The sequence below is a fragment of the Peromyscus eremicus genome, chromosome 9 (assembly GCF_949786415.1).
Source record: "Peromyscus eremicus chromosome 9, PerEre_H2_v1, whole genome shotgun sequence".
NCBI classification, from domain to species: domain Eukaryota; kingdom Metazoa; phylum Chordata; class Mammalia; order Rodentia; family Cricetidae; genus Peromyscus; species Peromyscus eremicus.
Window position 1 is genome coordinate 42,722,990 of NC_081425.1, and position 26,377 is coordinate 42,749,366.

Genomic DNA, 26,377 nt, shown 5'->3' on the forward strand with positions numbered 1-26,377 from the left:
TTTTTTTTAATCAGTGACGCTCCAAAGAGCCTCCCGGAAAGTGGAGTCTGTTCTTTAAAGACATCTCATCACAGTGGCATTTCTCTTCTCCGCAACTTGTGGTGCGTTTGAAGAAGAAAAAGAGTTACAGGAGGGAAAAGAGACTTTTTGCAATGGCCTCATCTTGAGGCTGGGGTGCTTAGGGGGGAAGCGGAGGACCCGGCTCGGGTGCACGCAGTAGGGGGGAATCCCAAGGCCGGGCAGGAGATAAGGAGCGGCGGGGGCCGGCGATAGGGAGAGGCGGGGGCCGGCGAGCCGAGGGGGGTCTGGAGTCACTGTTGACAGTAAGTGGAGCACGGCGGGCACGCCCGGGCCGCCGGAGTCCGGAGGGGGCAGCCGAGCAGGGTGTGGGCCCAGGGGGCACCCGGGGGCGGGGGGGAGATAAGGCGAGGCCCGAGTTAATCATCACCTCCCGAGCGCCTGGAAAAGTACGGGCTGAGGGCGGGGAACAGCCTCGGGGACAGCGAGACTCCTCCCGCACCGACCCGGGCGCGGTGGGGGGGGGGGGGGGGGGAACCCGAGCGCAACTCGGCGCAAGCCAGCTGCCTGCCCCACGATCGACTCCACGGTTCCTTCCCAAACTCACCCCACACCGACACACAAGTTAGCCGGATCCCCTCGGAAAAGCTCATCCCGTTCCTCCAAACTCCAACAAGGCAATTAATAATAATAAAAAAAAAAAAACTTACACTGTTCCCATACCGGGAGTCGAACCCGGGCCGCCTGGGTGAAAACCAGGAATCCTAACCGCTAGACCATATGGGAAGTGCTGCCGAGAGCACCGCCGTTACCCACCTGACTAGCGTCAGCCAAGCCGCCGCCGAAGCCGCCGTGCACAGCTCCTGCCGAAGCCGCCCCCCGCGGCCGCTGCGGTCCCACGCGCGCGGGGACGAGCCCGGCGACGGACGAGCGGAGCGCGCGGGCGTGGCGGGGACGGGGACGGGGGGGGGGGGGGACGGGCGGGGGTGGGGAGGAGCGGGCCAGCCGCGCCACTGCAAAGTTTGGAGGCGAAGCCCAGCAAGCCCGGTGCGGTTCCGGCACCCGGCACCCGGCACCCGGCACCCGGCGGCTGCGCCTTTCTCTCTCAGCCCTCTCAGGTCCCGGGCTGCAATCCGGTCACAGCGCGAGCCCGGCTAGCAAGCCGAGGGCGGCGCCGTCTGTGGGAACAGCTGCGCGCGGCGTGGGAGGGGCGGAGTGGGGCGGGGAGCGGGAGCGGGGGGCGGGGGGGGGGAGCAGAGGCGGAGGCCGGGCTCCTCGGCCGCGAGCGTGGAGGTGCCGGATCCCGGGAGCAGCGAGGACCGCGCGGCGGGACGGAGCCTGGCTAAGGGACCCTCGCGGCGGCCCCCGCAGCAGCTCCGGTCGCCGTCGCGCCGTCGTTCCCTTCTGGGTGACCTCAACCCCCTTTATACCGACCCCACCTCTCGGCCGCCGCCAGTACCCGCCCCCCTTGGGGGAGGGGGGAAAGAGGCGGCGGCGACGCGCGCGCGCGCGGGGGGGGGGGGGCGCGGATTGGGCCCTCGCGGCTGCCGTAGCCCGGCCGCGGGAACGCCGGGGTCCGGGGAGACGCGGAGGCCCGGGAGGTCCCGGCTCTCGCCGCCGCCGCTGCCGCCGCCGGCCGAGCAAACAGGGAGCGGGATCGCGGGGCTACGCGCGGAGCCGGCGCGGTCATGTGAGTCGGGTCGGACGTGAGCCGCGCGGCGGCCGCGTGCGCCCTCCTCCTCCTCCTCCTCCTCCTCCTCCTCCTCCCGCCCCTCCGCTCACCCCGGGGCCGCCCGACCTGCCCGGCCGGTTCTCCGGGGAGACGCGGCCGCCCTTTCAGCCCCAGCCGGGGACTCGGGTACCGCCCCTGCCCGGCGGTCCCGGGGGCCCGGATGGCGCTGTCGCCGCAGACGTCCCCGAAACAAGCGAATTAGCTAAGAAGGGAAAAGGGAAAGAGCTTCCTCTGTTTCCCTGGGAGTAGCGAGGAGGAGAAGCCCGGGATTGCCTTGTGGAAAGCGGTTCCACAAGGAATTTAGCTTCGCGTACATAAATGAAACTGCTTTGCTAGGACGAAAGCCGTCCAGCAACTTTGTATCCCAAATTTTACAAAGCATGACGATTCTCTTCCGATTTTTGGATAAACTGAGAGTTGTTTTTTCCTTTATTCAGGGCCGACTACTGGAAGTCACAACCAAAGAAATTCTGTGATTACTGCAAGTGCTGGATAGCAGACAACAGGCCTGTATGAAATTTCTAGTAAAATATTCATGTGACATGTTGCTTTTTGATCTAGGTACGGTTTACAAACCACTTTCATGTGTAGTGCTCTTGATTTTTCAAAACCTAGGAAGATTTCTTTTCTTTGATTTCCCCTTATGAAAGCTACAGTCTTTCTCCTCTTCATCAATCTAACTTTGATTTCAAGGCCTAATTATTTCTGTGGCCTTTGAGGAAATGGACCGTGAGTGGGTAATCTCATGCCTTTTAAGAACTCCTGCCTCTTAAGAAAAAAAATCGTACTTTTTCTTTTATGCTTTTTGTTCTCCAGAGAAATTTGGAAGACCATCATTGTCCCCTCTCAAGAAATACAAAGATAGCAACCATAAAACACATTATGCTTATAGCCTAGCTCCAACTTTTAAAGCGAAAAATCAGCTGGCTTTCTTCCCTTTAAGATCTGTCCCATGCAAACATACTATATTGAAAACTAGAATATGGGGACTGGAGAGATGGCTCCACAGTAAAAAGCACCTACAGCTCTTGCAAGGGGCCTGGGGTTCCATTCCCAGCACCCCATGCCCGTTCATAACCACCCATGACTCCGGTTCCAGGTGATCCCACAGCCTCCTCTGACCTTCACTGGTGGCTGTACTCATGTGGTGCTTTTGAACTTACACAGGCGCGCACACCCATAAAATAATGTTTAAAAAAGTACAGTATCTCACCAGGAAGTGATGGCACACGCCTTTAATCCCAGCACTGGGGAAGCAGAGGCAGGCGGATCTCTGAGTTCTAGGCCAGCCTGGTTACAGGAGTGAATTCCTGGACAGCCAGGACTATGCAGAGAAACCCTGTCTTGAAAAACAGAACGAAATCAAACCAAAAGCAATGGTGTTTTACACGTATGTATACTTTTTACTTGGCAGAACTGTGGTGCACAAAGGAATTATGCCATTCTTTTGAGCTGTGTTCCCTCAGTAAACACTTGGAAATCACCTGTGAGGCCTTTGGCTTTAAGGAGTATTGCTCTTTTGTTTTGGTCTTTACTGATTGTTGCTAAAGAGTGTGCATATTTTATCTGGCTTAGACTGACCCTTCCTAAAACTGCCATGAGCTTTTAAAACCACACAAATTGAAAAATGACCTATCCCTGGAGGTACCTAGGCAGTAAAGCCAGTTTTATGAGTTACTGAAAATAAATTATCTTTCCAGAAGTTTGTCTCCATCTCCCTAAATATATAGTAATTTAACTGTTAACTATAAACCATAATCAGTTTTGAATGGTCCTTTCACATGGTATTCTTTGTATGGTGTATCACCTGTAGGTAACCCAGTAGAGGAACAAGAGATGATTGTTTGCTTTACAAACTCTCACTTTAATGAAGAGTTCATAGGAGTATATTAGAATAGCTTGGTGAATGTGTCATACAGAATTTGATTGACAGCATTTATTTTAAGGCATTTTTCTGGGATTTTCTATTACTTACCATCAGACATCTATAATTTATTGAGAATTTCTGATTATTTAAGTAGGTCCCAGTGCTCACTCAGCCATCCATGTCAAAACTTAATTACTGTTACCTTTCAAAAGTGAACTCCCCTTCCCCCCAAACCGTGTCTATACTTCATTGTTTCCATGTGCATGTATTTTACTCCATCATGATGACAAATAGCACAGTTTTGTTTTTAACTGAACAGTATATCCTGAAGGTGTCTCCATGTCAATACATAGGGAGCTGTGAGCTTCTTGCCTGTGATAAAAGCCTGTGCAATTCACTCAGCCAGTCCCCAGTAGATAGACTACAAGATTGTTGCTCCACACAGTACTGCAATGAATAACCTTGTTTATTACATCATTTTGCACAATGTGAGGAATTTGTTTTAAATGTGTGTGGGTGTGTGTAGATGTGTTGGTGTGCATGTTCCTCAGGGTGCAGGTCAAAGGACAGTGTTCCTGCGGGTCCTGGTGGTGGAGGCGGGTGGTCAAGCTTGGTGGCAAGCACCTTGACCCACTAAGCCGTCTTACCTGCCCAAAGGAGGAATTCTTTAAATATCTATTTTTCTTAATGCTCTAAAGACCAAGTCCTTAAGGATATTCTTTATGTTTCTAATATAGCAAAGCAGAAAATGAAATTAGAGGCTTAGCCAGTTTTGACATTTGATGTTGAAAGGTAGTGTGTGTTGTTGTTGTTGTTGTGGGCTTTTGTTAATTTGGTGGGGTTTTTGGTTTGGGACAGTTTTATTGTTGTTACTACTCTCTTTTTGTTTTGAGATGGGTGTTACTTGAGCAAATACCTTAAGCTGGCCTGGAACTTGAACTCAGGTTTCTCTTGCCTCATCCTTCAAAGTGCTCGGGTTACAGGTATATGCCACTGCTCAGCTGAGACATACTTCTTCTTGAAAGTTATTCCCCACACTTTGTCCTGTTAGTGTGGTCATCCGGGCTCATTTTAAGAACCAGAGAACATCTAGTGGGCGAACACGATGATCTGCTTAGACCACTAGTGTCGTTTGATTCAGGGGTCAGTTTGCATTAAAACTAATCATTTTTGTATTTTCTGCCATTTTAATCTTATATTTTAGCCCTGTATTCACAGTATTAGTGTGCTGTGAGGTTAATGATGCTTTCCCTTTTCCATTTTCAAGAGTGTTGAATTTCATGAAAGAGGAAAGAATCACAAGGAAAATGTGGCCAAGAGGATCAGTGAGGTAATTTCAGTTGGCTCTTTGTTCATTTTCTGTGCAAATGTTGATCCCATCTCTCACGTTCACCTTCACGTGTGTCTTACATAGATTAAGCAGAAAAGCTTGGATAAGGCAAAGGAAGAAGAAAAGGCGTCCAAGGAGTTTGCTGCGATGGAGGCAGCTGCCCTGAAGGCATACCAAGAGGATCTGAAACGGCTTGGCTTAGAGGCAGGTAAAATATCAGCAAGACACTTTAAAAGTAACATCACGGGTCGTGCTGAGGGACCTCTTCATTGTTTCCGCATAGGAGTTCTGTACTTGAAAATACTGTAGTGCTTTTAGTCTCATTTAGAATGTGGACTTTGAAGTGCTTGTATTTTGTGCTGTTGCTATTGTTGTGGTTATTTTGTTGTTGAGATACAGTCTCCCAGAGTATCCTGGACTGGTCTTGAACTTGTGAGCCTCCTACCTAGGCCTTCGGAAATTAAAAAGCACAAGCCACCATGCCTGGCTTGTTTTGCTTTTTACATTATTTACTTATTTATCTTTATGTTGGTGATGTGTGGAGGTCAGAGGACAACCTGGAAGGGTCAGTTCTCTCCTTCCACCATATGGGTTCCCAGAATCAACTCAGGTCAGTGGCAAGTGCCATAATGCACCAAACCATCTTGCTGGCCCCATGTTTTGCTTTTAATGCTTTATCTTCTGACACCTTTATTCATATCAACCATGTTACCTTTACAGTTACCTGGTCCTCACTCCAGCCTAGCTGAATGATCCATTTCCAAAACCTTGAGGCTTCTCTTTTAGATACTCATTGTTACAGGCACTACTTATTAAAAAAATTAAAATTAAAAAAAAAAACTTGCATTATAATTATATATTTTCCACATGGCCAAAACTGAGTTGTATCAATTTATATGATTGGCTACATAATGAAGGAGTTGCCTTTTCCTGACAAATAGTCGACTTTACCTCAAGCCGCAGATTATTTTGAGGGTTTGAGTTATGGATGTTTCCAGCTGGTTGAATTCAGGCTCTAAAGTAGGAAGTTTTTGTGAGCTTTCCTCCATGACAAATTGTTTTAGTTACTTTTCTGGTAACAAAAGACCTGACAGCAACAATTTACAGGGCAGACTGTCAGCTGTGGGTCAGTGTCAGAGGTTTGGGTGCCCCGTGGCTAGGACGGCACGGTGGTGGATGCACTAGATGGAAGCTTATTTCCACAACACAGACCAGAGGCAAGAGTGAGCAGGCCAGAGCCCGAAGGTAGATAGAAACATAGAGGGCGGCCCCCCACTCATGTAGTCCGCCAACCAGGCCCCACCTCCTAAAGCTCCACAGCCTCCAGCAAGCTGGGAGCCCAGTTCCTAAACCAGGTATAGAGTAGATCTTGATTGTTGATCTCATGTAGTGGTTCGGGTGATCAGATGATTTGGATTTTTGCTTTTGTGAACCACTGACTTTATTGGACTTAACTAAACAGCATGAATGAGAAGTTACTTATAAGTGCATGGATGACCCCAGAACAGCTACGTTATCAAAGACACCCCATCATAGGTCGCTACCTTGGAGACTGCATCATGGAGGCTCTTTGCAGTTAACCTTTCACTGCCTTTTACTTCAGCATCTCCCAAGATCACCTGTTGGGAGGGGAGCTGGAACACGATGGAATAATAGCTAGAATCTAGGTGAGAAGGACCAGGTCCTTGAGTGTCCCCTCCCTCCTCTTGGGAAATGTCAGTAGTCCAGTACCGTCAACATGTACTTGACCGTCACTGTATCAGTTGCTTGTTTCTTTCATTGCTTTGACTGGATCTGGGTACTCTCTACTCCAGATAGTGGTGATGTGATCATGTTGTACCCAGAGGGGAAAACACCACACTACACCATCTCCATCTCCTGGCTCTTACAGTCTTTCCACCCCCTTTTTCTGAGAGAGGTTTCTTGGGAGAGGTGAGATGTGGAAGATCCCTTTATGAGCATTGAGTTGTCATGCTATAATAACAGTCACTTGTTCTCAGTAATTTAACCAGTTATGACTCTCTCCGTTCAACACCATAGCTACTGTAAGAAGTTGTCTTCCGCAAGCAAGGGAGACTGGGGCAGTCGGACTGTCGGCTACCTGAACAGCACCTTGTGTACAACACAAGCCACTGGGGAGGGGGCTTCCTGCTCAGTCCAAGCCAGGTTTTTCATCATAAAATGATACTCCTTAGTCTCTAATAAAAAGAACTCTTAGCCTGGCGGTGGTGGCGCACGCCTTTAATCCCAGCACTCGGGAGGCAGAGCCAGGCGGATCTCTGTGAGTTCGAGGCCAGCCTGGGCTACCAAGTGAGTTCCAGGAAAAGGCGCAAAGCTACGCAGAGAAACCCTGTCTCGAAAAACCAAAAAAAAAAAAACCTCTTAATTATAGGTTTAAGAAAAATATTGCTTCCATTAAATAAAAACAATTGTCAGCTTAATGTAGTCTAAATGTTAGTATTTAAGGAAAAGAAGGAGGATGTGGTTCCAAAAAGCCATTTATTTATTAGTGAATTAGCGTCTCACTGGTTAGTTCAAACTGGCCTCAAACTCACTATGTGATGTCGGACAGGCTCCCAAGTTCTGGGATTACAGCCATGCATCATTACACCCAACTGAACATAAAGCATTTTGAGAGGAAAAATCAGGTAGGTATCTTGGAGAAGTGTTAGTTGAAAACTTACTAATTTTATATAGAGAGATTAAAAGATTCCATTTCAATGCCATTTTAAGGTGAATTTTTTGTTTTTTTGAAACAGGGTTTTTCTATGTAGCCCTGGCCGTCCCTGGAGCTCTCCGTAGACCAGGCTGGCCTCCCAAATGCTGGGATTAAAGGTGTATGCCACCATACTTAGCACAGATTAATTTTAAATATACATACAGATATCATCCTGTCCACGGTGGGGTTCTTGGTTTGTCTGTTTTGATACTGAGTCTCACTATATAGCTCTGGCTAGCCTGGAGCTCACTATGTAGCCTAGGCTGGCCTCAAACTCAAGGTACTCAGGCAGGCTGGGATTACAGAGATGAGCCACTATGCCCCTGTGGGATCCTTTTGGATTATATGTATTATGTCCGTTAAAGATCTTCACATACACCTTACCCCACCCCCACACACCGTTAATCTCAGCCCTCAGAAGGCAGAGAGACATAGGCGAATCTCTGATTCAAGGCCAACCTGGTCTACAGAGTGAGTTCCAGGACAGCCAAGGCTACAAAGAGGAAACCCTAAAACCCTGTCTCAAGAAACAAACAAAAAAAATGCAGCCTGTCATGTATGTATCTTTTTGTGTTTATTTTTCTCTGTAGGTTCATCTTCTGGATAAGACATGTAGTATCAAAGGATGAATGTACTATATTATAGCTGATGACAAGCTAGCTCTACAAATGGTGGATCTGATGTACATTTTTCTAGAAATAAAAAAGTTGTTAACTGTCTTTGGAAATATTAGCAGTCTTTTGAGCAGAAAGCCATGAAAACATTTTTTTCACATTTATGTATATACCCGTAGATGACAGTGGAGTTTCATCAAACTTTTCAGTATTAATCTATAAAAAGAAACTATATTTATTTGCATTTCTTTGAATATTGGTAAAAGAAAATATTCATTCTCTGAATTGTATGTTTTCTGTTAGGACGTTTGATTTTTAACGAGTCATTAGGGACATTAACATTTGTTGTTAATTTTTTTCATTTTTCTAGCCTCTGTTTTTGCTTTTTTTTTTCTTTTCATTTTGTTATACAAAAATTTAATCCTGTAGTCAAATTTAACAGTATTTCTAGTGTGTGGGTTTTTTGTTGTTGTTTTTGATTTGTTTTCAGGTATATTTGACCTAGAGGGCTTTTGTTTGGTTGGTTTTTTGAGACAGGGTTTCTCTATGTAGCCCTGGCTATCCTGGAACTCACTCTAGTCCAGGCCGGCCTCTGCTGAGAGTACTGCATCTAAAGGGGTGCACCACCACTGCCCGGCTTGACCTGGGATTTATAAGGGTGTGAGGAAGAGAGAAGCCAGTGGGAAGTAGCTTAATACCTTTGCCTTTGTAGCTTGTGTGTTGACGTGTCCGGTGTTCTGACACGATTCCCCTTGTCATCAACACTGGCCTTCGTTGCTGTGGGCAGGGATACCTGTTCTTTAGAGTGAGTTGTAAATTGTTTTGTTTATTTTCCTTGTGGTGTGCTGAGATTAAACCCACAGCCTAGGGCATTCTTGGTAGGGGTACTACCCCTGGGTCACACTCCTCAGCCCCTAGGATGATCTTTAGTGTGTGATGAACTAAATAACCCGTACAACTACAATTTTTTTTCACTCCCCTTATATATTCTTCCACGATTGTATCTCAGATAACTTTATTATAATGTGTTTTGTTCCCAAAAACAATCTTGTCAAACTTTGGTTTTGTTTTTAAAAATTGTTATCTAGGCTGGTCTCAAACACATAAATTGTTCTGTCTCAGCCTCCTGAATAGTTGCTTCCTGAGTAGCTGGAATTACAGGCATGTGTCACTGTGCTGGGCTTTGCCAGGCTTCTGGCTAATACAACATTTAAAAAGGTAAAGTTACCCCTCTTTATCTTTTTTTCTAGACATTTCAGAGCCAAGTAGATCACCAGTGACCAGCACTGTCCAGCCCACTTCTACATCAACTCAACAGAAAGAGAAGAAGAAGAAAAAGGAAAAGAAAAAGAAAGACGCTTTGAAGGGTAGATGGGTAGAAGGAGTAACGTCCGATGGTCACTGTTACTATTACGATCTCATCACAGGAGGTACGCTGTGGAAGCACAGAACTACTAGAAAATAGAAAAACACAGCAGTTTCTGTATTGAGATTTTTAGTTAATATTGATTTCATATTGGCATATGTTAAGCAGTGAGAAACTAACTTCCTTTTTTCCATGAAGCTTAGAAAATTGTGCCTCTTGTTATGATGTATACCCTATAATTCCAGCATCAGAAGGATTACCACAAATTAGAGACTAGCATAGTGGGATCCATGCCAGCTTGGGGTACAGAATAAGACAAAACAAACAAGACAAAGAAAAAACAAAAACTAAGAATACCCTGCTTATTGCAAATCATTGTCATGATTAAAATCTTGTATGTTCCTAGCCAGACATGGTGACACATGCCTTTAATCCTAGCACTCAGGAGGCAGAGGCAGATGGATCTCTGTGAGTTCGAAGCCAGCCAAGTCTTCAGAGTGAGTTCTAGGACAGCCAAGCCTACGCAGAGAAACCCTGTCTCAAAAAAATAAAAAAATTATGGGGTAACTCATGCTAAGAGTTAGCTGTAGTTGTAGCAGCAGACACATCAATAACCCTAGCACTTGGGAGGTAGAAGCAGGAGGACCAGAAATTTAAAGTTAGCCTTAGCTACTCATCACTTCTGAGGTGCTGTCTTAACATTTGTATCCTTGGCCCAGTGTTGGCAGAATTTATTACTCCATAAGTTTTTGGGTTTTTTAATTTCTATTTTATATGGGTGTTTTACCTGTATGTAATGTTTGTGCACCATGTGTGTGCAATGTCCATGGAAGAGCAAAGAGGGCATTGGATCCCCTGGAACTGGAGTTACAAATGGTTGTGAGCTTTCATATGAATGTTGAGAACCAACCAAACCAGGTCCCCGGGAAGAGCCTCTGGTGTCTTAACCTCTGAACCATCCCCCTAGACCCAGTAGTAATAATTGCTAACAATTTATTTGGTCTGAGTCTTAAGTGAAGTGTGTATTGTAGTTCAACAGTAAATCAACCAGAAGTAAACACTTGGGATACATCTCATCCACAACAAGGAGGCATAGGGAGCAAGCAAACTGGGAATGGTGTAGGCTTTTGAAACCTCCAGGTCTCCACCCCAGCAACACATCTCCTTCAAGAAGGCCACACTTCCTAATCCTTCCCAAATAGTTTCACCAACTGGGGACCAAGTGTTCGAACATATGAGCCTCTGGGGGCCATTCTCATTTAAACCACAATAGGCAAGGCATCTCACAGAAGAGCTAAAGAGCACATAGAGATGGTAAAACAATAACCTACCAAGTAGAAATTCTCTAACCTCTGAGAAAAGTCCTACCCAGCCCTAGTAATTACTGTGGAAGTTTCAGTAACTCTGGACCATGCTGCTATTTCTTCTCGGTTATGTGACATTCAATACATGTATTCTGTGCAGTACCACTAAGGGTATATGTTGTGTCTTTTATTTTTCTACTTTGTAGTGTTTTGTACATAATAGTGACTGTCCTGTGGATTTTTACCTAATTAAATTTGGGGGGCTTGTTTTATTTTAAAGCAAAATTATTTTACAATATATTTTGTTTTAAGCATCTCAGTGGGAGAAGCCAGAAGGATTTCAAGGGAACTTAAAAAAGGTAACTATAACATATTTATGGTGTCTTTGCTTTATTCTTTCAAGTGATTGGCTTCTAGGGTGGGCAAGTCCAGGGTTGGGTGGCTGGTGGGGTTTGTGTACCAGGGATTGGTCCAGGGCTTTGTGAACAGCCTGCATTCTACCCCTGAGCTAAACAAATCTGGTGGCTGTAGCTTTTTGTGGAGTTTTGTTAAGCAAATTTATTTCCAAATAAGCAGTTCTCTTCAACCCCAGCTTGGCCTCTTTCTTCCTATAATCCTTCTGTTAGAAGGCTGGGTAGAGAAGGAACAGGGATAGCTCTACACAAAAAACCCTATTCAGGATAAACAGTGTTAGTCAGTTTGTAGTCATTTCTTGTTTACGTGTCTGTCCAGCTGGACAGAATTCCTGGCTTTGAGAGATGAGACGTTCTCTGTTTGAAAGTTAGTAGTGACTAGAAAAGCAGGCTGTGTTGCATGATCTTTATCACCACTCTCGACTCCCAGGTGCCAGGTGGAAAAGAAAGGATAGCCACATTTGCCTTAGTTATTCAGTAGCTAGCTATTGTCATTATTCTCAGTGTATTGTTTTTTCCCTCCTATTAGACAGCAGCAAAGGCCATTTGGGTAGAGGGTTTAAGTGAAGACGGTTACACCTATTATTATAATACAGAAACAGGAGGTGAGTGTTATCTTTGATTATTTTAACTTAAAACTGTACCCAAACCTGCATATGAGAGAATATATCATCCAAACTTGGAAACTGTAATATAATAATCATTTCTGTACCAGGTATTATATACTGTCTTTTATAAGGGATACTTAAAAGATTTCTGTTTATAAAATGTACTATGCATCAAGGTTACTCTTTTTTTTAATGGATTTATGCTCACCATATGTGAGCCTGGTACCCAAGGAAGCCAGAAGAAGGCATCAGATTTCCTGGAACTGTAGTTATGGATGGTTTTGAATCACCATGTGGGTGCTAGAATTGAACCACCCTGGTACTCTGTGAGAGGAATAAAGACGAACTGTTGAGCTGGGTGGTGGTGACTATGCCTTTAATTCCAGCCTCAGAAGGCAGAGGCAGGTGGATCTCTCAGTTTGAGGTCAGCCTGCTCTACAAAACAAGTTCTAGGACAGCCAGAGTTGTTACACAGAGAAACCTTGTCTCAAAAAAAAAAAAAAAAAAAAAAGAATTAACTGCTGAGCCAGTTCTCTATGTCTGCTTAATGTTGTTCTTAATTAAGAAGGCATTTGCAAATTTTAAAAAAGAATCTTTAACTCTCTCTAATATTACTGGGTCTTAGGATTGATTTAATAATTTCCTTTCTAAGTACCTGTGGTTGTCACCTAGTTCAACTTTTGTCGTGGTGAAGATCAAATTTGAGACCTAATGCCTGCTAGCTCATGCTCTCGTTGAACTACACCTAGACCTTCACCATTTTCTTCTTTTAAGAAAACAAAACTGGGACTGGAGATAGATGGCTCAGAGGTTGAGAGCACCAGCTGCTCTTCCAGAGAACCCGGGTTCAATTCCCAGCACCCACATGGCAGCTCACAGCTGTCTGTAACTCCAGTTCCAGCGGATCCAACAGTCTCACACAGACATACATGCAGGCAAAACACCAATGCACCTAAAATAAATAAGTTAATTAATTAAAAAAAAAAAAACAAAAAAACAAAAACTGGGGCCGGAGGGATAGCTCAGCTGTTAAAAGGCTAGGCTCACAACCAAAAATATCAGAGTTCAGTTCCCAGTACCCACGGCTGTCCCTCCAGTTACCAAAAAAAGAAAGAAAAAGAAAGAAAACAAAACTGAGCTGGATGGTGGTGGCGCACGCCTTTAATCCCACCGCGTGAGAGGCAGAGGCAGGCAGATCTCTGTGAGTTCGAGGCCAGCCTGGTCTACAGAGTGAGTGAGTTCCAGGACACCCAGAGCTACACGGAGAAACCCTGTCTTGAAAAACAAAACAAACAAAAACCTTGTGTTAGAGATGTTGTTTAATTGGTAGAGTGTTTGCCCAGCATGCACAGAGTCCTGGGTTCAGTCTGTAACATTCCATAAACCTGGGTATGGGACTAGGAAGATGACTTGTTGGGTAAAGTGCTTGCTGTCCAAGTATGAAGGCCTGAGTTCAAATCCCCAGCACCCACATAGCAAGATGTGGAAGCAAGCACCTGTAACCCTAACACTGGGTGAGCAGAGCCGAGCAAATCCAGGGTTTGTTGGGTGGCCAGTCTAGGTTCAGTGAGAGACAATACCCTGAAAGATAAATAAAGTGGAGAATTGATGGGGAAATGTACCGGAAGTAGTCCTCTAGCCTGTGCAAAAGCAGAGGCAAGCACACCCCCACATACATGGACACCTACAGGCATATACCATACACTCCAAAAAATAAAAAACAGGTGTAATCAAACATGCCTGTAATCCCATGATGGGTGGAGTCAGGAAGAATGGGTTCAAAGGACATCCTCAGATGGTGAGTCTGGGATATATGAGACCCTGTCACACAAAGAAGAAAAAAGTAGAGAAAGTCTTAGAAAATCACAGAGTTTCTCATATAACCATCCTTCAGTTCAGTTTTTAGTGTTCCTTTTCTGGCTTTTTGAGACTACCTCAGCCTGGCCTCTAACTCAGTAGTTGGCTGAGTAGGACCTTGAAGTCTTGGTCCTCCTGCCTCTATCTCCCAAGGGCTGCAATTACAGGACTCTGCCACCATATCCAGCTGGTCTTCAGTAAATAAATTTTTTTATTTATTGAATAATTTCTTGTTTCTTATAAATAATTTCTTGTTTCTCCCAGCATATATCATATGTTAAGGTATATAAACAACAGGACTGAAGAATAGAAAGAACTGGGGGCCCAGATGATATTAAAACCTGACCATGTTTGTGTTGATATTTATGACTATGAGCAATGAAGTAATGTTGCCATTTGGGTAGTTGAAGTTCCTTCAATGAATACCCTCAGGTTTCTCAGCCAGTACCACTGGGCATCCTTCCTGGTCAGTCCTCACACTTAACTTGATGCCATCAGCCTGGCTCTTGTCTGTGTTTCTAATTCTTATTACCCAGAGCCCTATAGTACGCCTTTTAGGAAGAAATGGCCTTTACACTTTCAAACAGATCGCATTCTGCCCAGTGAGAGCAGTGTTTCTGTACCATAGAAGTGAAGTACTGGGTCTTTATAGAGATCATATAGCCTGTTAATATGATAGGACTTTATAATAATACAAACCTAACTTGGACGCACAGCTTCTTACCAGTGAAGTCACTGAGCCTGTAGTCATTCTTCAGAAATAGAACGTGTTCTCTGGGGTTGGGAGGAGTTTACCCTGATCAGTGCAATTAGTAGCCACTCTCACTCTTGTTTATTTGTTAAGACAGGGTCTTATTTAAGACAGACCTGGCTGGTCTGGAATTCACCAAGTAGACCAGGCAGGCCTTGAACTCACAGAAATCCTCCTGCCTCTGTCTCCTAGTCTCCTTCACTCTTAAAATTGTCTCAGTTGGGTAACAAATTGTATAGTTTCTCTCCTTTTCACTAAACTAAAAGTAGAGACAATTAGAAAGACTTGAATGTCTCTAGAAGCCCAGTGAACAATAGATGGCAGTAGAGTTCAGCTAGTTGGGATTCCTTTACTGTGAAAGTCATGTATTCAGTTCATCACGATTGCAAGAACTCCAGACAATCTTTGTGATAAGTTTCAGGAAATGTTCTGTAAAGTCATTATCAGTATGTTTCTTGAAATTGTTTTCAGGTAAAATGAAGATTTTTAAAACTATCACCCACTTCCCAAGCTCCTCATCTAGGGTTTATGAGTTAGTAAATGCAGATTGTCCTAAGTTTTCTGAACAATAAAAAAATGAGAGGTTTTTGAGCTCTTTTCTTGATAAAGTGTGTATGTGTGTGTATGTATATATAATGTATTATTTAATAATTGTACATGATTAAAAAAAGTGTTGTATTGCTAAGAAGTATTGCTAAATAAGTAATACAGTTATTAAAATGTGTTGAGCAGAATCCAAATGGGAAAAACCTGATGATTTCATTCCACACACTGGTGATGTGCCGTCTAGTAAGGAGAATGAAAAGTCACCTGACACCCTAGAAGACTCCAAATCGTCAGATTCTCACAGTGATTCTGATGGCGAACAGAAGAAAGCAGGAGAGGCCTCTGTGGAAACAAAGAAACTAATAATCAAGTTTAAGGTAGGTTCTTGCTTCACTTTTTATAGACATTTGTCAGGTTTATCTTCCATGGTTTCTTTTACTCCTGGCCAACTCATAGCCGAAAATAGGAAACAGGAAATCTAGAAAAAGCGATTCATAGTTTTTAAATTATATGTCCTCCTGAATGTCATGATGAAATCTGTTGGAGTGTATTTAGGCATGTGTCCATTGGAGATCTTGAAATGAATCACTCAAAGTAAGGGTGAGGTCAACTGTATTTGCATTTGGATAAATGATTTATCCTTCAGAACCTATTTTAAACTCTCTAACTTTTTTTAAGATGGGACCTCAATATGTAGCCCTGACTGGCCTGGGACTCATTATGTAGACCAGGCTTGGCCTCAAATTGCCAAGAGCTCTACCTGCCTTTGCCTCAGAAGTGCTGGGATTAAAGCATGTGCCATTTATTACACCTGGCCTTAAACCTTGTAACTTTAAGAAGCTCCAGTGACGTTCAGAAAGCTGATTGGCCAGTGACAGACTAGAAACAGAAAGGCTAATAAGTAGGAACTACTTAGCAGTACTTTAAGTCTCAGTGTGGGTGAGCTAGCTAAGGAGAATAACTGGACAATAAACATTCGTTTAAGTTCACTTGTGGTGGGGGTGTGAGGACAGATGTGGGGGACAAGAGGTGTTCCAGAAGGCCAACATGGAGAATGCATCAAGAGTTAGGTCTGCTGTGCTGGAGAGGTGCCTCAGCCGGCAAAGATGCTTGCTTCTAAGCCAGAGGGCGTGAGTTCTAGCTCCAGGACCCCATGTTGGAAAGAGAGAACTTACTGTCTCCCACATTATCGTCTGACCTTTATACCCTAGTCAAACCTCATTCTTCACACACCCCACCCCACACATAAATGTACGCATATACACACACATACATGCTCGAGAACATGCACAAAACCTGAAAACGAAACAACAAAAACCAAAGTAGTTTGGTGGTGTGTGTGTGTGTGTGTGTGTGTGTGTGTGTGTTTTAAAAGGGCTATGGGGATGGCTCAGCAGTAAGGCACTTGATGGCCTGAGTTTAGTCCCTGAGTCCAACATGGTAGAGGCAGAAGGAAAGAATTGACTCCTACAAGTTGTCCTTTGACTTCTTGCTTATCAACACACACACACACACACACACACACACACACACACACATACACACACACACACACACACACACGTAACATGAACCTAAAAAGGTCTTATTAATAAAAACAAACCCAGATCCAGGTATTGGGGTGGACACTGAAAGATCAGAGAAGCAGAACAAGCCACAGCTAACCTCACCTCGCCAACTTCTCAGCTGATCCTGTTTCCTCAAACTGGAAGCCTCTGAGTCCTCATCCGAATGGGTCTCAGCTGAACTGCTGCTAAAAGCTTAAAAGACTCTCGAGTGCTGGGATTAAAGGTGTGTGCCACCACCACCCGCCCGTCCTCTATGTTTAATACAATGGCTGTTCTGTTCTCTGACCCCCAGATAAGTTTATTGGGGTGCACAATATATCAACCACATACATTCACACACACAAAAAAAAAAAATAGTAAAAATGAAATTTATAAGAAGTTTTTTTTTTTTGTTTTTTGTTTTTTTTGAGACAGGGTTTCTCTGTGTAGCTTTGGAGCCTGTTTTGGATCTCTCTCTGTAGACCAGGCTGGCCTTGAACTCACAGAGATCCGCCTGCCTCTGCCCTCCTGAGTGCTGGGATTACAGGCGTGTGCCACCACTGCCCGGCAAGAAGTTTAATTTTCTTTTTAAGGAAGTGGAAAAGGAGGAAAGAAGTTTGTCCATTGAATGTAGCAGTTAGGAGTTCTCAGTGCCCTTTTAAAAGGTCGACCAGCTGTTTTGAGTAGCAGAACTCACAGGGAGTAAAAAAGTAGTTTATAGTTTAGGTATGATTTGGCTAAGACATTAAAAAATAGAAGTTGAGCACTCACATTTAATCACAGCACTTGGGAGGTAGGTAGGCAGGCAGACCTCTGAGTTTGAGGCCAACTGGCCTATATACCAAGTTCCAGGCTGGCCAGGACTACATGGTGACACCCTTTCTTTAAAAAAAGAAAATGGATTGAAACCTGATGGCTGAGTATTGACTGTGATAGACTTTTAGAGGGAATCCAAAGAAAGGAGAAAAGACAATAAGAAGAGGTGGGTAGATTGGTCTTGAATAAGAAATAAACTCATTTCATAAGAAGGTTAGCTTTTTGTTTTCTATGAGGAGTATGACTCCAAAAAATAGGAACCAGGAAAAAAACGAAGTCATCATACCATTTATTTATATTTTTGAATATTATTATTGTGTATGTGTGTGGTTGGGACGGACTTCTAGAAGTCAGAGGACGACTTTGGAGTCAGGTCTCTCCTTCCACAATTATGTGCTTATTAGGTTTTGTCAACTTGACACAAGCTGGATTCACCCAGGAGGAGGGACCTTCAGTTGAAGATATGCCTTCCCCAGTGTGGCCTAGCTTTGTGGTGTTTTCCTAATTGCTGATTAATGAGGGGCAGGCTCAGCTCCCTGTGAGTAGTGGCACCTCTTGTTTGGTGGTCCTGGGAGGTCTAAGAAGTAGGTAACCATGAGCCTGGGGATAAGCTAGTAGGCAGCTTTCTTCCATGGTTCCTGCCCTGACTTCCCTGGGTGATCAGCTGTGAATGGGACATGGAAGCCCAATAAGCCCTTTCCTCCCCAAGTTGTTTTTGGTCATGATTTATCAAAGTAAACTATACCACTGCCTGTGAGGGGCCAGCCTCCAGGCAGCACGAGGGTATGCAGAAAAATTCACAAATGCGGTGAGGGCGAGACTTTTTCTATCAAAGGGGTATTAGGAAGAAAACACTCACGCATTCTGATGGTAATTTTCTCTTTTACTTCATCTTAAAAAGTCTCTGGAAATCTGTCTCCACACAGCTATATTCTTTACATACAGCTGTATCTCTCTCTTTAAATACATACATCTCTTCTTGCACAGCCATATATTTCTGTATACAGTTACATCTCTTTATTACATAGCTCCACAACTCTCTTGTGCACACATTTCTTCTCTCTGCTCTGCTACATTCCTTCACACACTACTAGACCATTCCCTCACTCTTCACTCTCTCACTTACTCACACTCACTCACACTACTCTCACACTTCTTGCAGCTCTCTCACTTCACCCTCTGCACACTCAGCTACATCTCCTCTTCAGCACACACACACTCACGTACTCTTAACAGCCAAACTCTGGACAATTATAAGTTACATATACAGGGTCCAACCCATTCTCATAACACATGATAAGTCACACGGTTCCTTTCAGGCTAAGAAGGTGACACTGACCAGCCAGTGAGTAATGCTTGGTCGTGCACATAGCTGTAAGTGGTCAGGGTTCCCAGACAGAAGATGACATTGAAATTCAGGACTTACACAGTTATCAGTTGGCTGAACCCTGAGTGGCAGGGGTATGTGCAGAAAGTCAGTTACTGCAGGGTTATGTCTACCAAAGTTGCTTCATTCATGTCTGACCTTGATTCAGCAATAAACACCTGGGAACTTGTCTCTGCAGGGGTAGCTAGTCTGTTTTGAATTTGTTCTGAAGTCTAAAATTAGCTGTCTTTGTGACTGAGAATACTGTTGCTTTCCTGGGTCAGTTATAAAAAATACTCTAGTAGTATTTCTAGTCATCAGAATTGTACAGCTTAAGCAGAAATCATCTTCCTGACCATCCACAGCTATAAGTGTGCCCAGTAGATGGAATACATACATGAGATAAACACACAAGCAGTGGGAAAACACCCATAGCAGTTCTTAGGGAAGAAATGTAGTGGCACATGAGATAGATTACAGACAGGAGCAAGAGTCATTTACAGTCAGTGACCCCACGGTACTTGCCAGTGGGGCTTCCCATCAGAGTTATTCATCTGGTGGGTCCACCTGTTGAACACTAGTTGTCACCTGCTGTATACTCCCATGGCTTCAAGCAAAACTAATACATGTGGATTCTAGTAATTGAACTGTTATTTAAGCTTATGTGGTAAATGTCCTTACCCTCTGGGCCCTCTTACTGACCTTTACCTTTACCTTTTAGCCTAAGTTGTCTCATTTCTAAAGAAGTGAATATTATTAAGAATAAGGAGCTTTGCCGGGGTTGGTGGCACACGCCTTTAATCCCAGCACCCAGGAGGCAGAGCCAGGCGGATCTCTGTGAGTTTGAGGCCAGCCTGGTCTACAGAGCGAGATCCAGGACAGGCACCAAAACTACACAGAGAAACCCTGTCTCAAAAAACCACACACATACACATACACACACACACACACACACACACACACACACATTAATTAATTAATTAATTAATTAATTAGAAAATAAATAAATAAATAGATGATGTGAGGGTGGTTTTCTGTTTGTTTGGAGTTTTTTGGGGGAGGGTATTTTTTATTATTAAGACAAGGTCTTCAGCCCAGTCTAGCCTTGAACCCCTTCTGTGGCCAAAGATGACCTTGAACTTCTGATCCTCCTGCCTCCACCTAAATGATAGAATTACCATAATATACACCTGCCCAGTTTATGCTGTGCTTGTAATTGAACAACCCAGGCCTTCTGCATGACAGGCAAGCCCTCCACTCTCTGAGCTGCATCCCCAGACCACAGTTCAATGTTTTAATACTAGGTGCCTGAAACAGTGAAGGTCAAGATCATTGATTTTGGAGCTAACCAAAGTAAAAGCCAGAGGATTTATTATGAAAATCATGTCTGGGGATGTGGAAGCATATACCTTCCATCCCAGCACTTGGGAAGCAGAGACAGGCAAACTCTCTGAGTTTGAAACCAGCTGATCTACACAGGGAATTCCAGGTCAGCCAGGGCAACACAGTGAGACCCAGTCTAGGGAAAAGGGAACAAGAAAATCATGTTGCTGAGCATGGTGACATATTCTGTTGGTCTTAGTACTTGGGAAGCTAAGATGGAAAAATTAGAAGTTCAGGTCCAGCCTGGGCTACATAGGGGATGAGTTAAGAGCCATTTGTAGAATACAAAAGAAATTCCAAGCAAGCTACCCATTGATGTGTAATTTGCAAAGAGGCTGAAAACCCAGTGCATGTGTAGTGGACACACTTAAGTGTGGAAAATGGGTTAGAGGGCTTTCTTAGCCCATTGAAGATAATGTCATAAAGAACCAGCCCCAGGACTTCTGCGGGGACTGCTTCTGTCCCAAGGGGGAGTTATTCTAATCCCACCCCTCCCACACCCCCGAGACAGTTTCTCTGTGTAGCCCTGGCTGTCCTAGAACTTGCTCTGTAGACCAGGCTGGCCTTGCACTCACAGATACTCTCCTGCCTCTGCTTTCAGAGTGCTGGTAAAAGGCATACACCACCACTGCCTTTATGTACTGTCATGGTACATTTTTTTAAAAGCATCATTAAACATAATGCATTAAACATAATGCATTAAAGTTTTATACATAGTGAAAAACCTGATTAAGTTCTTCCATGTACATTTATTGTGTTATGTGAAAACTTAAACCATTAAGTGAATGATTATTATTATTATTATTATTATTATTATTATAAGACTTTCTAGAGAAGTTAAAGAAATTTGGGGATTGACTACTGCTGTTTTACTTGAAGTGTGTTGTTTATTGGCCTTTGCATTTCAGGAAAAAAATAAAATTACTGAGAAAAAAACTGACCCAGAAATACAAAAAGAAAAAAGTACCCCAAAACAGAATCCATCAAATACAAACGAAGAAAAATCCAAAACTCTTAAGAAATCAACAAACCCTTATGGGGAATGGCAAGAAATTAAACAAGAGGCCGAGTCTCAGTAAGTACCCGAGAGGTCATCCCACTGCTGTGTCCAAGCACCTCAGCACATTGCACTCAAGAATCTCAAGTATTCTGTGCTCCTTAGAAGTGTAGCTCTTTTTTACGTTTCTAGAATATTTTTAATTTTAAAAGATGAAACAGTGGTTGTTTTAAAACAAGTTAGTGATTTTTTTAAGTGATTGTTTTGTTTCCTACCAAAGTATGACCACATTCATACTCTCATCATTTTTTATCAAAAAAAAAAAAAAACAAACAAATACTTGCAGTAAATACTTTGTAAGATACTTTAGCTATAGAATGTGTTTAAAGGCAAAGAAAAAGCTTTTGCTCTCTTATTCTCTTGAAGTATCTTACTGTACTTGACAGTGTTTTTTTATATGAGTGTAGATTTTGTTCTGGTTGGTTTGTTGATTGACTGGTTTGATTTGGTTTTTTTGAGTCTGATGTAGCCTCAGGCTAGCCTTGAACTCCTGATCTGGCCCCACCTCATGGGTGCTAGTACTAACAGGTGCGTACTACACCTGGCTCTTCACTGCAGAGTTTTTAAGTTCAGATTCCCATCAGCAGAGCAGTTGGTTATTGGTGGTCTTGGGGTCCAGCTCCGAAAGCCACCTCCAGGGTGTAGGGCAGAAGCCGCAGTGAAGTGAAAGGAACTTAGATATTTCTGATCTGAGGGTTACGGAAAAACTCAAATAGGTGCTTTTCCAGTCCCACCTCTTTATTGTTCTACCCTAGTTCTAAATCTTCTCAGCTCTCCCCCCATCTCCCTAACACATTTACCACAAACTTTTTGTGATGAAAAAGGTAGAAAGGCTAAATCTGAGGGGGAGGGTAACCATGGCAATGCCCATTTTCAAGGTTGCTGGTGTAAGACGTGACCTGAAGCCTGGGGCCGAGTGCCAGATGAGACAGGCTGCAGAGAGGTCTGCACAGAGGGCCGGGTCTTATCAACCAGACTAGCAATCAAAGAACTGACATCGCATCTTACATTGCTTTGTGTTAGTAACCTTGGTTAGACGTCTGCAACTCTGACCTTGTGCATCTCTGTAAAGTTTTTAACTTATGATCCATTTACAGAAACATTCAGTCTAGTTTGAAACTGCTCCGAGGTTTCAGATCAGCAAAATGTATGTAGCTTGTTGTAGACTGGGGAGAAATGTTGTTTTCTCATGTTAGTCTGAGCTAAAGGAACAAAGCAGGCTCCTATGTGTCTACAGTCTCTGTGGGACAGCAGACCCAGCCATGCAGCACATTCTAACATATCGTCCATCTGTCAGAATTGCACAGCCCAACGAGAAGTCATCTTCCTGACCACCCACAAGTATATGTGCCCAAAGATGTGAAGCACATTCCCAGTGGGCTGTGGAAAGAACCCCACAGCTGTTCTTTGTGGGGAAGTAAAATGGTGGCACATGAGGAAGTTACAGACAGGAAACAACCAGTCGTTTACAGTCAGTGACCCCCACGGCCTTGCCAGGTGGGGCTCCCCATCAGGGAGTCACTGTCTGGTGGGTTGACCTTCCAAACACTAGTTGTCCCCTGTTGCATACTGCCGTGACCTCTGGTAAAGCCCATTGTCTCTGTAGTTTGTCAACAGTTTAACACAATCGTGCTAAAGAAGTTACCTGATTTGTTTTACTGGTTTAACTGCCTAAATGAGTTTTCTTTTTAGAGGCATTTATTTTTCCAGCTAAGTAAAAATCACTCCTTGGCATTGATTTTAGTATTTTTTTACGCCTTTGAAGGAACCTTCCAGGTGAAGGGGGAAAGGTGTATGGGTAAAGTAGATATTCTTTAAAACACTGCTTTGGAAGGATAGTGTAGGATGGATGCTTTTTATGTACTTTTATAGTGAATTAGTTCTTATTAAAATTCTTGGCTGAGGGTGGGGTGCACATCTATAGCACCTTGGGAAACAGAGGCAAGATTGTCTTCAAAAGCATGGGCTAGAGTGAGATTCCTATCTCAAAAAGCTATCAAAACCCAAACTACACCCTGCTTTTTCATGAGAAGGCTGTACTTTCTTCATCGTAGAATAATGCAAGTACTGGGCAACTCTGTATACCAGGCTTTACTCCCCAGCTATGACAAGGACATTGATGCCTATCCACGGGAGTTACTGGAGTAAGAGACCAGTCCGTTCTCGTCAGTTCTCGTCACTTAAATCAGGAGGATGGTTTTACACCCACTTATGTCTAATATGAGAAAGGATTTGGGGTGGACAAAAGGACATCTGATCCATGAGCAAGGAGAAGAGACTGGGGGAAGAGGTTACCTCAGGAGCAGGAGGCAGCAGGAGAGGGAGGGAGCTGAGGGAAGGCGGAGCTGTGAAAGCACGCTTTGTTCAGAGTGTTAGCGTCATGTCTATTGTATGTTGAGTTAACGTTTCTTCAGTTAAAAAGTAAGAAAATTGTCCTAAGTCAACATCTCCTATTTCAAAATTGATATGTCTTTCTAATGCTAATTAAATTTCAGGCTAACTAGGCCATAACAAGCTTTCTTGTCGGATTATCTTTGGACCACCAGTCTGCAAATAATGACCTGGGGACCTATTACTAATTATGAAAGCTTGGCCTTAGCTTAGGCTTTTTTCCCAACTGGCTGTTATAACAATTAACCCATATTTTTTAGTCTACGTTCTGCCACATGGCTCGGTTACCTCTTCTTGGTACAGCACATTGGACTTGCTCTGAGTCTGCTGGCGAAATCGCACACATATATTCCTCCTCCCGGTTTCTCTCTCTGCCTGGAAGTCCCACCTATTCGCTCCTGCCTAGCTATTGGCCTTTTAGCTCTTTATTAAACCAATCAGAAGGCTCCTTAGGCAGAGACACCTTTACAGTGTTTAAAAAAAAAAAAATCCGAAACACCAGGCAGTGTTAATATGTGATGGATTGTTTCCAGCTTCATAAGTAGATTAACGAAGTTTCTTTTTTTTTTTTTTTCTTTATTTTCTTTCTTTCTTTCTTTAGATTTTTCAAGTAGATCAGACTGGCCTCAAACTCACTAACCTATTTTAAATTAAATTAAATTTAAATTTAATAACAGCTAAAACAGTCCTGGTTAACTTTTATCATGGACCGGCTCTTACTCCCAAGCTCATCACTAGTAATTCTGAATGAACATACCTAAACTCAGTGGTTCCTAAAGGAAAGGCTAATAAAACAAATGCTGATGCTGATACTGGGAAGAAGAGAACAGATGTTACAGAAGAGCCAGAGTACGAGGAAAGTATTTCTATTGCAGCTGCCTCATGCAGTGTCTGGTGTACAGAAGACACCAAGTATAGCTATCATAAAATAAAAATAAAAGCTTTTGTTTATTTAAAGATTCCTTAAGTTGTTATCGGTACTTAGTGCTCTTGGAGAGGACCTAGGTTTGGTTCCCAACATCCACGTGATAACTAACAACCAACTGTAACTCTAGTTCCAGAGGATCTAACATCTCCTTCTGACTTCTGTGGACACTTCACACATGTGATGTCCAGACATACATGCAGGCAAAACATCTATCACACATAAAATAAAAATAAAATCTAAAGGGGGGAAGCACATTGTCAAAACAAATGAGATTCTTCATCTCCCATCTCTGCCTTTCTCTGTTTGCCTGCTTTTTTCTCTATCTACTGAATATGATGATCTTCCTCCTCTGTCTTCAGAAATCTCATGGGTGGATTTGATGAGCGAGCTCTTTCATAGACTAGTTGACTATCTAGGGCAGTGATCCTCAATATGCGGGTCATAACCCCTTGGGGGTCGCATGACCCTTTCACAGGGGTCGCCTAAAACCATTGGAAAACACAGATATTTACTTAAGATTCCTAACAGTAGCAAAATCACAGTTATGAGGTAGCAACGAAAATAATTTTATGATTGGGGGGTCACCACAACATGAGGAACTGTATTAAAGGGTCACAGCATTAATAAGGTTCAGACCCACCGGTCTAGGGGAGAGGGTACTGGTGGGCTCATGTTAAGCAGGTAACTGATTTCTGGTCCAGCCAGATTGTTTATGACTTACCACGTGGATAGTTGGAGGGCTAGTTCTCAGAATAAAAAGATGCTAGGCAAATAGTTCAATGAGTCTTCCACAATAGGACATTAAGATTCCATTCTTTCCATCTTGTGTTATGTAAACCTTCAGAATCTCTGTCAGTCCATGGCAAAATCGGTCTCCACAGCTTCCCTGTTTCCTGTTTATGCTTCATGTCATGTATGAGCAGAGTGTTTTCTAAGATGCTGTGTCCTTGGTGCAGCAGAAATAAAACAAATGAGACCTGTCCTGGCACATGTCCACCTCAGTCAGAGTTCAATGTGTTGAGACTAAAATCAGTATTTTAAATCACCTAGAGCTAGGCAGTACACACCTAACCCAGGACTGGAGGTCTGGCGGCCAGAGGCCAGAGGCTCAGGAACTCAAGGTGACATTAGGGGCTGCAAGGTTAGCCAGGACTACATGAGACCCTGTCCCAAAAAAGCCAAAACAAGACAGCGTAGTGTCCCCGGTGACCAGCTTCTGATCCATTGAGAAGGTGCTCATGGTGCTTCACTGGCTCGTGGTCTATATCCAATATTTATCTTAATCTGTCAGGTTAGAGTTTTTCTTTCTGTTCCAGGGAAGAGGTCGATTTGGAACTTCCAAGCACTGAGAGCGAATATCTGTCAACTTCAGAAGCCACTGCTGGAGAAATCAAAGTGGTATTTAAAGAAAAAACAGTCTCTTCTCTGGGAGTTGCAGCGGATGGCGTGGCTCCCGTCTTCAAAAAGAGAAGAATTGAAAATGGGAGATCTCGGAATTTGAGACAGCGAGGTGACGATGAGTGACTGTAAAGCCTTTCCCTTGACTGCTGTGGACAGAGGAGACGTGCCCTTTCCAAGCTTCTCTGTGTTTTGAGTACTATAGTGCTGCAGTTTACATTTATGCTAAGTGTATTTTATGTGAATCAAAATAAATCTTTTCATGTGAAATTTATTTTTGTTCCTTAAATGGAAGCCTACCACATTGCATTGTAATACAGTGTATTATGTTCAATGTCTAAAATTGCTAACTATATGATAATTTAA

General features: G+C 43.6%; 1 protein-coding gene and 1 non-coding gene across 2 annotated transcripts; one reads left to right on the top strand and one right to left on the bottom strand.

Moving 5' to 3' along the window:
* Positions 1-732: 732 nt before the first annotated feature.
* Trnae-uuc (transfer RNA glutamic acid (anticodon UUC)) lies at positions 733-804 on the bottom strand. Its single transcript has one exon. It is a non-coding gene; the product is annotated as a tRNA-Glu (tRNA).
* Positions 805-1,568: 764 nt separating this feature from the next.
* Positions 1,569-26,377, top strand: Wbp4 (WW domain binding protein 4). The gene is made up of 10 exons (XM_059273283.1): positions 1,569-1,708; positions 2,188-2,260; positions 4,885-4,947; positions 5,032-5,155; positions 9,531-9,710; positions 11,263-11,309; positions 11,893-11,968; positions 15,312-15,502; positions 21,146-21,312; positions 25,930-26,377. Coding segments are annotated over exons 1-10 (1,131 nt in total). The 5' UTR covers positions 1,569-1,706; the 3' UTR covers positions 26,138-26,377.